The sequence below is a fragment of the Opisthocomus hoazin genome, chromosome 4 (assembly GCF_030867145.1).
Source record: "Opisthocomus hoazin isolate bOpiHoa1 chromosome 4, bOpiHoa1.hap1, whole genome shotgun sequence".
In the NCBI taxonomy this organism is placed as follows: Eukaryota; Metazoa; Chordata; class Aves; order Opisthocomiformes; family Opisthocomidae; genus Opisthocomus; species Opisthocomus hoazin.
The window spans coordinates 28,274,946-28,289,666 of record NC_134417.1 but is presented as its reverse complement, the minus strand read 5'-3'; the positions used below and the strand labels follow the sequence as shown (position 1 = coordinate 28,289,666).

The 14,721-nt window shown below is 42.4% G+C and overlaps 1 protein-coding gene across 5 annotated transcripts in view; it reads right to left on the bottom strand.

Moving 5' to 3' along the window:
* The window catches only part of PLCH1 (phospholipase C eta 1), an 82,500-nt gene that overhangs the window by 5,921 nt on the left and 61,858 nt on the right, over positions 1 to 14,721 (bottom strand). For 4 of the 5 annotated variants that reach the window (XM_075418433.1, XM_075418436.1, XM_075418435.1 and 1 more), the window contains 11 exons: positions 13,781 to 13,942; positions 10,989 to 11,060; positions 8,156 to 8,250; positions 7,367 to 7,467; positions 6,393 to 6,572; positions 6,200 to 6,307; positions 5,078 to 5,202; positions 4,543 to 4,627; positions 3,640 to 3,786; positions 3,156 to 3,235; positions 271 to 631 (listed from right to left, as the gene is read on the bottom strand). In XM_075418433.1, the coding sequence (XP_075274548.1) occupies positions 271 to 631; positions 3,156 to 3,235; positions 3,640 to 3,786; positions 4,543 to 4,627; positions 5,078 to 5,202; positions 6,200 to 6,307; positions 6,393 to 6,572; positions 7,367 to 7,467; positions 8,156 to 8,250; positions 10,989 to 11,060; positions 13,781 to 13,942 (1,516 nt within the window). The remainder of the gene's footprint in view (positions 1 to 270; positions 632 to 3,155; positions 3,236 to 3,639; positions 3,787 to 4,542; positions 4,628 to 5,077; positions 5,203 to 6,199; positions 6,308 to 6,392; positions 6,573 to 7,366; positions 7,468 to 8,155; positions 8,251 to 10,988; positions 11,061 to 13,780; positions 13,943 to 14,721) is intronic. The other variant, XM_075418434.1, reaches the window with a different exon arrangement.

The following is a 14,721-nucleotide window of genomic DNA, read 5'->3' as shown; positions in this document are numbered from 1 at the left end:
ATGAAGTGTGGTTCTTAAATTACAAAAAGAAATCCGGCAAGTGTCCTTTTAAGAGCACTTCCCGAAATTATTGCAATACATTTGCCTAGTTTGCAGAGCAGACAGCTTTCCACTGTGTCACCTATCGAAGAGTTTAAGGAGCTGTTAAAATACTACAATCTTAAGCATGCATAATTTTGCCCAGTAACTCAAATTTTTGAGTTGAATAAAACTCCTTGTGTAGGGACCGCAGAACTAAGCCTTTTAATAGTGATTTTGGAAGCATCTTACCAGATGTGCTTTCTTTTCCTTTGGCATCTTGGGCAGTTTCATCTTCTGGGCATGGCAGTCCTACAAGGAGATATTTGTCCACGGGCATAGAAGCGGGACGTGCTTGCAAACTCCGGCTGGTACGCCTTACCACTCCTTCTTTGTCCTTCAGGTCTGTTGGTTCAGATGCGCTGTCTTTAATTTCAGTAGCTTCCAGAAAACCCATCTTACTTTTCTTTCTACCTTTTGCTGGTGCACTGGCTGTGCGCCGGAGAATTCGATCCCCAATAGATCGCTTCCGTACAGAGTGGCCGCTGGTTTCAGCAGAACTGTGCTTAGGGTTCTTGTTAAACAACCCTCTGAGTCCTATCAGCTGCTTATTCTGAAAGGACAAGAACAACCACAGTTTCGAGTGAGTTCAGACTGTTCTATGATGAGTACAATGAAAAGGGCTGCTTTCAGACTATTTATGAATGATGAAGACAAAGTTAAAAATGCAGCAAAGCAAAAATTCACACCAAGCAACTCACGTCTACTCTGACCAAGGAACTATCAGCACAGGTCTCCATGAATTCATGCATGTCTATATTTCTCCTCATTAGGATGGCAGCCTGCCACAATCACGAGAGAGGTTTGCTCAAAGTCTCCTAATCAGAGATGACAAGACTGCAAGAAGTGCACCGCAGTGACAGGCTACACATTAACTTGGAGTTCTATGCATGGGCTTCATCAAAGCAATATTCAGATGTTTCAGAGTCTGAATGAAGAATGATGTAAGCTTGGTAGTTGCAGGTCATGCGATTAGGAACCATTCGGAAAATCTGTGCCCAGCAAGTGCAAAGTGCATGCTAATGAAGTCTACCTTTGTGGCTCCTAGAAAGTGCAATATTGTGTAACTGGGATTGAGGATTAAAGGGCTCCACTGAAAGGCAAAAAAATGCAAATATATTTGGCTAATGCTTTCAAGACTGTGATACAAGCAAATAAGGTACATCAGCTGTAAATATAACCATTCCACAGCAAATAATTTAAAACTACGTATTAGTCTAATGCTAGTCTCTCTCAGAAACTTCACCAGATTTCCTCACGTATAAGGGTGCAAGTGGGCATTCAGCCTTTGTTTATACATTAGGAACAATAATACAGCCCACCGTTCAGGCAAGCACGAGAGGAATAGACTATGTCATACACAGATCAAATCTCAGTGGGCCTTCCCCCCTTCCTCCTTCTTTTGTCTTCCCTGCGAAGCTGCTCTACTATTTATCTTGAGTGTATTTCTTCTTTGAAGAGCACGTGAGCCAAGAGCAACAGCCAAACAGGCTTCCCCCCCTACAGCCAGTCACCAGAACAGTAGGTGACTTCACAGATGGACCCAGATGTGCACAGATCTAGGTATTATATTGCAGATGCATTCCAAGCTCTTTACCACTGCTTTTCTTTTTGCACTGATTTAGCGGTAAGGAAGTCTACCCTGAATACCAAAAACTTCTCTTTGTGCACAGAACACGTGCAGGTCTGGTACAGCCAGTGCCGGTCCCTCCACCACCTTCCACCACCCTCCCTGGCAGGAGGCAAGGGCAGACGGGTACATTGAGACAAGGATGCCGAGAGCGAGACAGACGTCCAGGTGAGCCATCATTCGATGATTCGGTGATCCCATCAGATCACTGAGCATAAAGGTAGTGGCAATAAGTGTGGTTCTAGACTATACTAAATCTCAGCCCCCAGGCCTTATCCATGTTATTTTCTAACTCTGTTCCACTGAGCTTTCCTGGGGTGCTTGCAGAACCGTGGTTTTACATCTTTGACATAACATTCTCCGCATCCACTCTGAAAAAGGAGAAAGACTGGCGGCTAACTGCCTATACCCTTCGTAAAGTTGGGGTTTTTTGGTTGTGGTTTTTATGTGTGTGGGATTTTTTTTGGTGTTTTTTTTTATGAATACAAAGGGCTTTTTTATTTTAGCATCCTCTTGAATATGGCCTTAATTTCTTTGTGCAGTCTACAATGACCTCTTGTAAACTGCTCATGAAGGCAGCTGAAGCAGAAATGCAGAGAAAAAGCACGGTGCTTTTACTTTCATTTTTAAAATGTTTTAAAACCAGTAATCTTGCAGAAAAGCAAAATGTATGCACTAAAACGTAAAAGATTTAAAGCTTAAATTAGCTGCTAAAAATAGCTTGTCAAATACCATGTTCTGGTGCAGTTACAGTCTCCACATTCACTTCTAAAACAAAATTAGTTTCAGACTCTGAAGAAATGTACTTACTGTATCTAGACCTGATAATTATTAGGTGCTAACAGTAATAACATTCCTAAGTACGTGCATGCGAAGACTAGAGCAACAGTACGTTCTGCTTTCCTTGCTGATCACGTGCAAGGAACCCACCCACACCCCACGAGCTACATCCTCCTGCCTCCTCAGCACTCCGACGGCAGCCTGTCTGCGCTGGCTTGGGGGCAGCTCAGCTGGAGAGAGCCGAGTGTTTGACTGGACATGGGTGTGCTGTGAACACGCGCCCTGGCTCAGTGCTCCTCAGAGAAAACACTACGAATAAGGGACTCCAGTTGGGTTCCTTGAGCACACTGATGCTTAGCAGCACGTAGATACCTACACAAATACAAGTATAAATGAAGACATCAAGTTGAGGACAACAGAGAATCAGACACTGTGCTTTTTCATTGCTGTATCATCAAAATAATTTGTTTAAACTTTATTACTGATCAGTGCCAGAGAGTGCTAGACATTGCTAATCCAACGTGCCAAATGCCATGAACCTAACTTGTAAAAATCATTTAGAAATCACAAGAATCCTGTGAGGTTCTGTGGTACATTTAAATCCATTTTTATCAAAAGAATGAAAACAAAAAAGTTATAAAATATGTAAATTTCCAGATATACCTACCTTTCCATAGATCTCATTAATGGTTATATGAACAAATATGGATGCTTCTGTCAGCCCTTCTAAATACACATGACGATAACCTAGTAAAACAAAAATATTGCACCACTAATGATCAACAGTTTGCACTTATTGCACAACTGGCAATGGCTGTCTACCAAAGTGAAATATATACAGTAAGTCACCTTAATCCTTTAGCAGAACTTATCTCATGTTCTCACAGGTTTTCCAAGTCCCCCAGCACAAACTGCCTCCAAGTTATAAATAAGACACCAGTAGTAATTTCCAAAAGCACAAATGTCCAAACTCCTTCAAGTAATGGTGAATATACCACCCTCGGATACCAGGAGAATTGTCCAAGCTCATACCCGCGGCCTCAGAGATATAAGCACACATCCTATGCTGATAACCTCATCTTAAACTTTCAGCTGAAAGGCGTTTGCTCTCTAGTTGAATCTCCAAGGCAAGGCAAACAAGTGGGACTAACCAGGCACAAGACTGCTGAAGGCCAGAGTTCTTTGTCCAACAAAGTCTCGCCCAATAGGGTCATGGTCCCAGACAAGAAATCGCACCAAAGCCATTTCGGGCATGTGGATGGTAAAAGTGAGCGTTTCCTCCCAAACAGGATTAAACCCTGTAAAACACACAGAACAGAAATTTGGGGAAGCAAGTCCTTTGCCAGCACGAGCCTCAACTTTCATGATACATAGCAAGAGGCACAAGAAATAAGACCACCAAATACACAAATGAATACTCATCACTTATTGCTTATCTAGATCTAGACACTCTCGATCTCCTTTAATGAAAGTGAGAGATCTATCTCTTGGACTGCTTTTACAAACAAAATGGTTCTGCTCAGGTAGCTGGCAGGGATACCGAGGCAAGCTGTTGTTTTGCAAAACTATGGCAGGCTAATGACAGACCAAAATAAAGAGGAACTACTTCCTTTTTTCCCCAGGGTTTTGCAGCTGCCTATGAGAACTGATAGCCACTTCTGCCACAAGAGGCTGTCCCATTCTGCTCTTCACCTCCTTCCCACGAACACCGAGGTGGCAGTGAACCTGCCTAGGACGTGATTTGTGTTCATTTAAATTGAAGTTATACGTGTATTTCACATAAATAAATAAAAAAATATTTGGAGCTTCTGCATAAAGGAGATTTAAGAATAATCCAGGAAAAAGACACTGTGTTCTCATCGTTCACCTCTTGTTTGTCTGTCTCCCTACAACAGAAATTCTGTCTAGAAAGCAGAATTAATATGTTAAAATACATTCATCTGATTTCATCAGGGAAAAAGTTTTGCAATTTAGAAAGTAATAACAGATACTGAATCATTTATAATTACTTAATATTTTACTCTAAGAGGAGGAGATCAGCTACATTATCTTACCATTGTCGTCAACCACCCTGGTTTGATCTTTACAGCAGTCAACAGGTAACCCAATAATTTCCACCTCGACAAAGGGATCTATTATCTATTTTTTAAAAACAAAGTATTTTAAAAGCAAGCCAATGATATAAGCGAAGGTCATTTTTTAAGGAAAATCATGCAGAGAGTTAATTTAAATTCATATGAGAATTTAAAAACCTTTGATTTGCATGGATTTTCAAGCAGCACAGCCATGGGAAATGGCCTCATGAACTGCAAGTTAATGTATGGTTGGTAGTCTCAAGAGCTGTGGCCAGCTATGACTAATTCTCACTAAAAGTGAAGTCACGTTCACAATACGAAACAAATTAGTTCTTAAACACCATGCGTAGGATACAGACTCTGTGGGAAAATATAGTATTTAGTGACCAAAAGCTTGACAACATCTGAAATGTATCGGGTGTGCTTAAATAAGGAGAAGTTTCTTTGAGTCACACGCCGCCACGTCACTCCAGGACCTCTCGTGGAAGCATTTGCTGGTATCAGAGTATCTTACCTCTCCCCTGTCTCCTAACATTGAGTCAGGAGGCTTAGGTAGCTGCTGGCCACTGATGACTTTCAGGATAAGCTGCTTTTTAGGACTGGCAGGAAGTGGATCAGCAGAGTAGGGGTTGAATGTGCCTAAAAGATGGCAAGTAATGGGAAGTGTAAGGAAAAAGATACACAGAATAAATATCACCCTCCAAGATGCATATACATAGCCAAAATTCAGTCATAAGCAACTAACTTAGTATGGAGCAGCTGTTAATGAATTTTAGAATTCCATTTCACTTCCTTACAATCTTTACTGAGCTGAGCAGCCCTTGTTTACACAGTTGCAAGAAAGAAAGGACCCCTTTAACAGTAGGGTTTTGCAAGATTAAGACGCCTTTGGAAAAAAACTTTCTTCTGTAAAATAGTAGCTCTGAAAAAAACAATAGTTATAACCCAGATCAGCACTCTGATCACAGTTCTTGCAAGCTGCCCAGATATTAATGAGGGCAAGCAACTAGGGTTGAGTAGGCTGCTTCCTGCAGCAACAGTGCCTGCTCCAAGCACCGAAACTCCCTCTACCATTTCTCAAGCACCTTTCAATCAATGCCTCTACTACTTATGGCCACATTAAGAAAAGTACTTTGAGATTTGGGGGCACAATCAGATCCTAAGTCCTCAAAATATGGAAGGATTGTCATTGTGTAACACTGAAACCACTGGCTCCCGTTCTAAAGGCGTTTTGAGGACTGAACCTATCCCTTTTAAAGGGAACAAAATTCCACAGACTTGCTTGAGAGCTGGACTAAGTCCTGGATACTTAGTCCTGGGCCACTACATACCTCCTCCTTGCTTGCAGTTGGCTATCCTAGGATGCCCTTTTCTGTTTTTAAACACATATTAAGATGGAATTCTCAAAGTATATCTGTAACAGCAGCAAGAGATTGTATGCTGGTACTTAGTGTGGGAGTTAGACACCATTTTTTGAGGACAAAAATACATGAATTCTGAAGTAAAATAACCTTATGAATTTAGGGAAATTTGAAAGATTCTACATATGTTCGTATTTTTCTTTCTTGTGTCTTGGCAACTTCACCATGCAGGCCGAAAGGCTTGACACAGTAATAAATGTTTAGTGAGACATTACCTTTGCACATCTGCTGAGGTTTGAGGACATAACCACAGTTGCCGTTTACCCTAAATTTTGCATCATTTAATTGCATCACACGTCCCTCAGATTGGTAGTTTAGCGCCACTGTTGAAAGAGAAGACTTAGGTGTAAGATATTTACTTAGCACATACAGAAGATGCGGGAAGCAAGTTCTTCATGCAACACCTACCCAACTGGCAACCAACATTCCAGTAAGGCAGAGGATTGAAATTGCTGGAGTCGATCCGATAGGCTGATGGGTAGACCCTTGTAAGCTGCTTCTGGTTGTAAAGCATAAACTGTTCGGCCTTCTGCTGCACTGCTTGGTGGGCTCTTGTTTCACTGAACGACAGCACATTCCCTGTCGATCCTGTGTGTATTGTTAAACCCACAAACGCGTTACAAAGCGATCTCAGGAGACAGGGGCCTGAGCTCAGGTGCACTGGTGTTAATCAAATGAAGCATCATTAGTCCAGAGTCACAATGACAGATTGTCGTCGTATCACATGCAAATCATGTACATTGTGTAACTGAAGGGCACCAGCTTCCCCTTCCAGGAGGGTCTTTTGTTCTATGCTCAAGTTTCCAGACTTCTCCACAGTGCTTTCACCCTCCTTAATTTCTCCCATTATATTTTATTAAATTAGGAATGAATTTAATAGTAATTACAGAATTTCACACACAGTTTGTTCACATACATTGGGTGACCTTCCCACAAACCTCTCTGCAGCTTCCTCGATTTCCATTTTGCCTCTCACACGTCCAGTGAAACAGCTGCAGACTCTCTGAACAGCTAACACATCTATTTACCTCAATGCAAATCTATCAGGTTTCTAAGTGCTACTTAAAATTGTTAATGTTAAAAGATGATAACAAGTTCCATAAAACTGTGAAACCAGAAAAGGGTTCTCTGAAAAAACCTTCATTTCTAAAATTGCTACTAAAACATGAATGGCATAAGAAACCATGGGAAAGATTTCCTAGGGAAGGAAAAGGTGGTGCTTCACTCTTTCACCATCTTTTAAGTAAAATGAACAGGCAGTGAACTACTCTGCTTTTAAAACATCTCTGAAAAACAAGGGAAACCTTAAGAACACAGGCATGTTTCCAATCCAAACAGAAAAGTGCATAAGGCATGTGTAAGTCTCGTGCCAGCAGCCTTACCGTCATCCAATAAGTCCTGGGCTGCCACAGAGTTCGTGTACACCACCAGGTCAGACAGAGCTCGGCACAGCTTCACCGTTTTCCTTCGACGAGTCAGTCTGCTGAGTTATATTTAATATATGAAACAAATCAGGAATTATTCAATATGTAAAGCATATTTCAATCCCCCTTTCTGTTCTTTTCATCAATAAGGAAATAAACATCTGTGAACAGGGAACCACGTGTGACACTCCTCCTTCGAGAGGGCTCCAAGATGTCTGTTCCCCTTGCACCTCTATAGTCACACTACACAAACAAAATGTTTCATTTAAAACATAATGAAATAGCTGCACCATGGCTCTGCTCCACAAAAACAAGGCAGACAGCTTTGAGCTGTATCTGAAAAAGGAACATTTCAGTGACAACAAATGCATTCTCATTCTTTTCTGATTGCTTTTTCTTTACGTTCTCAGATGTAATAAAGTTGGCTGGGCTGCGATGTACCCTTATTTAGCCTAAACAGTTTTCTTTGAGCACTATTTACAGCATGCAAAATGTAGATTCGCGTTTTTCCATTAGAAGAGCATTACTATCATGCTTCTTTTCAGTTTAATGGTAATTGCTATTTCCAACCTATGAAAACCTACAGAATCAAAATATCAGGCTACAGCAACCACAGCAAAATATGCCCCAACAGCAGTGTCGTAACCGACCTGCTCTTAAGAACAGACTTCCCTGAGGCAGTGACATACAAACACTGGTAGTAGTAACACACCTCTAGCTTTAAAACTGTGGAGATTCACAGCTCACCTGTGGAGCTGCCCCGTTTCCTTCCCCGAAGAGTGCTGCTGGCTTTCTTCATCATCCGAGGCACTATGGTATTTGGGTGCCGCCTTCACAGCTTTCTGTTGGGACAGAATCAAGCACAGCTATGTCAGTTTATGGGGCGGCTCTATAAATTCTCGTTACTGCAATTAACGCCCAGAGAGTGGGTGAGCCGCAGCAGGTTTACAGCACAGGACCAGCATCTGACAAGGACACAGAATGATGCCCGGGGGTTTGACAGCAGAAAACCCTGGGCGGTACATCGAGTGTTTCCCTACGTGCGGAGAAGGAAAGCCAACACAAAGCAAGCACCTGTGCCCTGACCTCACTCCACATCTTGCCAAGGATCCAACAGAGCACATTTATCTGCTGACTAGCAGACAAATCCAAGCCTGAAGATAACGGATTTCTGCAAACCGGCCAGTCCGTTGCAGGCCACTGTGTATTCTGCAGCTTCCCTCCTCTGCTCCCTCCTGGTGTGAGAGGACAACATTGCTCCACTGTCTCCAGTACACTGGCACTGGTCCTGCCGAAATTCTAACGGATCGTATCATATTTAACCGCAACACACAGTAGGATCTAAATGTACAGTGCATTGCTTACACCTACCTATGCTTCTCCCCCATGCAGAAAATGTAACAAATTCATCCATGAAGCTGAAAATTTTGCCTAGACTGTTCTCAAATTTCTTCCTTCTGCTGCCTTTTAACACACACATTGAAGGATTCAAATTATTCTAAATTATTACAGCATACAGTAAATAGCTATGATAAAAACATTCAAGTCTCAAAAGAACCCTTTTTTCATAAGCACCTATTACTTAATAAAGTTTCCAATTTCAATATTGCATCTTTTGTAACACTAACTATAGCTTCAAGTGAGAGTTTCTTTAATTCCCTTCTCATCAAGAGGTAATTAACAATGTAACTGAGAGCTCCTTATCCTTTTGGCTCATATGGCTAGATGCTAATTGAGCACAGATTTCTTTTCCCTGCTGTGATACGCCAATAATGTACATAATTTAGCTTGCTGTGTTTAGTGCTGAAATAAAGTTGACTATATTGGAAATCACTTGCATGGTTCAGTTTTGGAATCTAAAGGTCTTGCACTGTGGATGTTTCCTGCAGTTAACTTGCAGGAATTGCCAGCCTTAGTGTCTTTGTTCCTCCACTGGCAGTTTTTAAAGAGCTTATACGCTGACACATTTGGCACAAGAGCTGGCTGAAAACATCACAAGTCAATATCCCTGGGTGGATAATTCTGTACCTGCAAAAATATCAATAGTAACCATCCTTTCTGTCTACAATACAATCAGTATTTAAAAAAAATTAAACAAAAAAATCTATATATACTCTGTCTTATCGATTTCAGCAGAGATGAAACAAATGGGCTTTCCAGCCTGCTACATCCATTAGAACAACCAGTTGAAGTAATTAAATTATTCACATACTTCCCAGCCCTCAGTGTAATCTGCAGTTCTTGGTGGCTGGCTTCTGCCTGTGACATCTCGTTCCATAGCATTTGTTTTCCCACCAGTGAACACAGGTGACAATGTGAAGTGTCCGCTGTCATGCACAACAGGTACTTGCAGATCTCAACACATACTGAGTGAATAATGCGCACTTAGCTAAAGCTCTTCAAAGAAATATCACCACTTTAAACTGAGTAAGCTTATAATTGATGTGTAAATATGAGTCTTGGTGTTGTATGCCTAGGGGCTTTCTGATGGCTCCTAGCTGGCTTCAGGGCAGATGAGCTGGGGGCTGATTAAGTTCTACGAAGTATTTCACAACTGCTGTTTTGTGTAACCTGCTGCTCAGACCACCAACTACAGAGTGCTCTCCCTGCTCGGCTGCAGCTCTCCCCACGGGCAGTGCTGCGGAAGAATGCAGGCACCCAGCAGGCTGGGCCAGGGGAAGCACGCGGTGGCACAGCTACCTGGCTGCAGACCTGCCACGCGCCTCTTCCACTGCGTGCCTGTCTGCTGATTTACTCACTCGGTATCTGCTAATTGACTCTGGGAGAAAGGAAGCTTTGGGTTGAATCAGCTCGTACTGAGGCTATGTGTTCAGTAAATCCCAGCCTCGGGGCACTGTGGGAGCGTGGGAAGAGGGGAGGCTGGTGACAGGAGCGCATTTGTCAGGAAATGGGAACTCGAGGAAACATGGACACCCTGTCCCTTTTGGTGGCTGCTAGCTGTCCAGCTGTAAAATGAAACCTCACACTCCTTTGAGTTATATCAGCTCTTGCTTGGTTCAGCAGAGCTGCCACAGCCAAGACCCAACGAAGCAGACAATTTGACCTAGCAGCTACACTAGCCTATAAATACTACAGGCAGAACCATGAAGAGATCAGAAGAGAACACATTTTTACAAATCAGGAGCCGAGAGCCGGCACTCGGTCACAGCAGTCCCTCCTTCAAGCAAGCGGTGCTGCTCAGGGTATGAAACAGGGTCAAACTGGGCCCCAAATGAAACCAGTGTTTTCAGCTGTGTGGACAGAGGTCTGGAAAACAGGACTGCACCAAGGTTACACCAAGGCTGCTGGACATTCGACCAGAAAATCAGCAATTCCACATCACTAGTAAAGATGATCTTTTCAGGCAAGATTTTTTTGTTGAGTTCGCATGCTTATTTTTAAAGGGTTCTCCATACCGCTAGCAGCTGTGTTCTTCTGAGCAGCAATAAATACACAGTGTGTAATCATATAGTCTTTCTCCACTGCCCCCCCATGCTTGTCTCAAGCCATAAAACATACCCAGTGTATCTAGAATGCTGTCAGATCTAGAACATTAAACTGAGTCTCTCGTTTTACTTACTTTGTGTTTACCAAAGTTGCCCATTAATGATCGACTATGAGACTTTCTCCCACCTTCTTTCGTGTCCAGGGTCTGTATAGAGAGAGTGCAATAAAAAGTGTTACTAGATACCTTCAGAAGTATCTTCGAGGAGTCGGTTACAGTCTCGAAAAGTCATAGTCTCAAGCTAAAATAAGTTCTTGCGTGTCACCCTGATACACTATGTGAAGAGTATAGTGATTGCCCATGAGAACAGAAGTTAAAGTCTAAACACAGCATACTGATCTGTGAACACAAACTGAAATCCCAAATCTCATTACAGGACTTTTCTAATTTCTTTCTGTACTTGATAGCTTAGCACTCCTCTAACAATAAGGAAAAGTATTAACCTTAAGACTCAAGTCAACCACCAACCATGCAGAAGTAACAGTCCAGCAAACAACAGGTAAGCAACAAAAAAAATGCAACGACATTTGAAAGTGTACTTGAAAATAGCCACAAAGGAAAAGGGAAAAAAGAAAAAACCCTGCTAACAGATAGATGTGGGCTTTTCATAAGCAGCCTAAAGTCCAAGTTTCACATTTATAGCTATGCCCCTAGAAATCAGTTTGATAATTCCTGGCAGCATCTAGCTTTTTCTGTCAGAAAAGCACATCCCTTCATCTTCTAAAGAGCAAAACAAAGACCTAAAGGCACTGAAGAATATTCCCCCAGCGTTTCAGTAAGTCCTGTGAACTCCAGCTACTCCCTGTTCAGTGCCGAGTGGGAATTCACTTCTGGCTACCATAACACTAAGGGCAGTAGATGGTTTCTTCAGGTCCAAGAAAGTCAATAATCTCTGTATCTACATTCAAAGATTTGTTCCTAGTTCATGCTGAAAGTCTCCGTAAAAAGTAGAAGGCAACCTTAGCAGATAAAAGTACTTTTCGCCCTCAGGTGAGAGTGGGAGTTGACAGTTTCAACAGCAAACCCAACCTTGTATCAGGCCTGACTGGCAGTTCCGTACACATTGCCCTCTTCCCTTGCCCCCCCCCAAATCCACTGGAGCTTAGTACATGAACTTGCATTGTGAATGCTCTTTTTTTAAAATAACAGCAAGTCTTTGGGAAAATGAAAGGCACATCAGTAACCATGTAAAGGAAAATGAAATTTGACCAGCAAAGAAACAGAAAAATTTCCCACCAGATCCCATTCTGGTACATCAGCTACACAGTAGCTACTAGAAAAGAGCTTTACACCACCACCAAAGGTAGCTAATAAGTTACAAAGTTACCAAACCACCACAACCTTTAACCATTTCGTTTTCTCCCATCTAGGTCAACAGTTGCTACAAATTAATCTTAACGTATTATTGCTAATTGTTCAGCTCTGTATTGCTGTATGACCCTTGAAAACAAGTCCCATACAATCCGTCTTCACACAGGACTGGTGCAGCAAGGGAAGAGATGTCTCAATTTCAAATAATTGATTTAAAATAAGTCCATCAGAAAATTTTATCGCTTTATATTATTACCTGACAGATGTTTGAATAACGCACTTGCATTACTGAAGTATTTTCAGTATTCTGGTCATGCCCATGACATGTAGTGGGTAATCTCAAGCATCACATCCAACACAAACACCTTATGGAAATCCGCGTTCCTTAAACAAAACCCCCTGTCCCCTCAAATGCTATCTCGGGGCCAATCGTTTTCCAGATACCAGAGACCATACCAATGTAATTGTTCTAACTGAAAACAGTATTGACATGGCTCATATCTGACCATATTTCCTCACATAAGGGAGCCTGCTCGCTGAAATCCCACTTTTCCGACCTCATGCAGGCCAAAGGGAACGGGCAAGCTAACTCTGTTCTCACACTGCGAAGCCAGGGTCGGAAAACAATCCTTCTCTGCGGGGTCAGCTGGCTCCATCCTTTGCGTTCCTCCCGCCTCTCCCCACCACGAGGCAGCTTTGACCAGACGTCTCCAGCATCAGCACAAGCTGAGTATGCTTTCTGTAGTCAAGCCTGGCCTCGGGCAAAAGTCTACTAAGTCTAGCCCCAGAGAAAGAGATTGACATGAACTACATACACCCTACAGAGCGGGAAGACATGCAGCAAGCAGAGCTGCGTGCACTTGACCTTTCAGAGTACACCGGTTACAGAGTGGGCACACCCCCCAAGAACAATTCACTCTGTATTTAACATAACAGGGGTTTGCATCCGGTTGAGGTGGAAGTATGGTAACCACGGATTCAAGGTACTGTTTATCGATGTACTCAAAATTCCAATATATTTTACTCTTTTACAAAACTAGTTTGATGTCAAAAGGGAAAAGAAACATACCATTCTTGATATAAAACAGTCTGGGCACAAAAAATTAGCACGTTGCTTAGGGCAGCAAAAGCACAATGCTGTGGGTTAGTGCGGTACAAAACAGCCATCAGCACTGCAGGCAGACAACACTTTCAGTTTACCATGGCCAGTTTCAATAGGACTAAGGCAATAGAAAAAGGAACTTTCCCCACTAACCTAGACACGAACCAAATTGCTTGACACATGCTTGCAATATTGGTACTTACTGAACTAGGTGTTTCCAAGTCTTACAAGGAATAAACGAGATCAGAACATACTGAAACAACATACTCTTCAGATCGGACCATTCAAATTCTCTCGTTAGGTATTTTCCTGAAGTAGTTCCATGTTTTCATTTTGGATAAAACAAACTCTCAAAAGTTGTTCATAATTTATCAGCTTTCTCATCTGAAAACGTGCAATACACGTTGCATTGTCCAATATTCCACAGAGCAGCGAAGGGGAAGGACCCACATACCTGTTTCAGGTTCACATTTAAACCCTCATGAGTTGCCTTTAGCAGGGCTCTCACAGTGAAGCTGTCGGGATCTTCTTTGTCCCGGATCTGGGATTCTTTTATCAGAGATTCCAGTTTCGTTCTTATAAAAGATTCCACCTGGTGCTCAGTGGCACCATTACTCTGAAAGACATTAAGAAGTCCAGTTAAAATAGGTTATTACGTCCATCACTTCTGGGACAGCCCAGGGGAGCATTAGACACGCTTCAGTCCATGCAGTGTTCCCAACATTTCCTTTCTCTGTGCAAGAAAAAGCTTCTTGCATAATTCTGTCAGATTTTGCCTTTTCTATGGCTGGCTTTTACTGCCATTTCCATTTTCCCTCTTTCTCTTCAGTCCTCCTGATGTATAATTTACTCTGCCTCACCAAAGCACAGTCCACCCCGCAGATGACCCCAAAACCCGGCCCTAGCATTAGCTCTTTGTTTCAAAGCAGTCACGAGCCTGACCTTCTCTTTCAGAAGATGCCACGAATCCTCAGGTGAACATTTACACTTCCTCCAAAATCTCAGACAACCTAAGCATCCAGTGTCTGCTCCAAACGGTATCCAAACAGTAAGACAGAGGAAGCAATTACTGGTAACAACAGTCGTGTGGACAACACAGACACAAACCAGTCGCTGACACACTGTGCTTAAAATAAAAATGGATCTTGGAGAACAACAGCGTGCACCTAAGCACTCCTCTGTCCGTGGGGTGCGAGACCTCTCCTGAGACAGGAGAGGAAAGCAACTGTTCTGTCCTAGCATGTTCCCTTTCTAGCCCCAAAAGACACACTGTGTTTTGCACTGGCTTTAAGGTCTGCCAAATTTTGTCTTAGGTCTTCCTGTTGAAGAAAGCATTGTCTCATTAGAAGTGCTCAAGCCATGTTAGCAAAGCATACATGGATTACGCAGACTGCT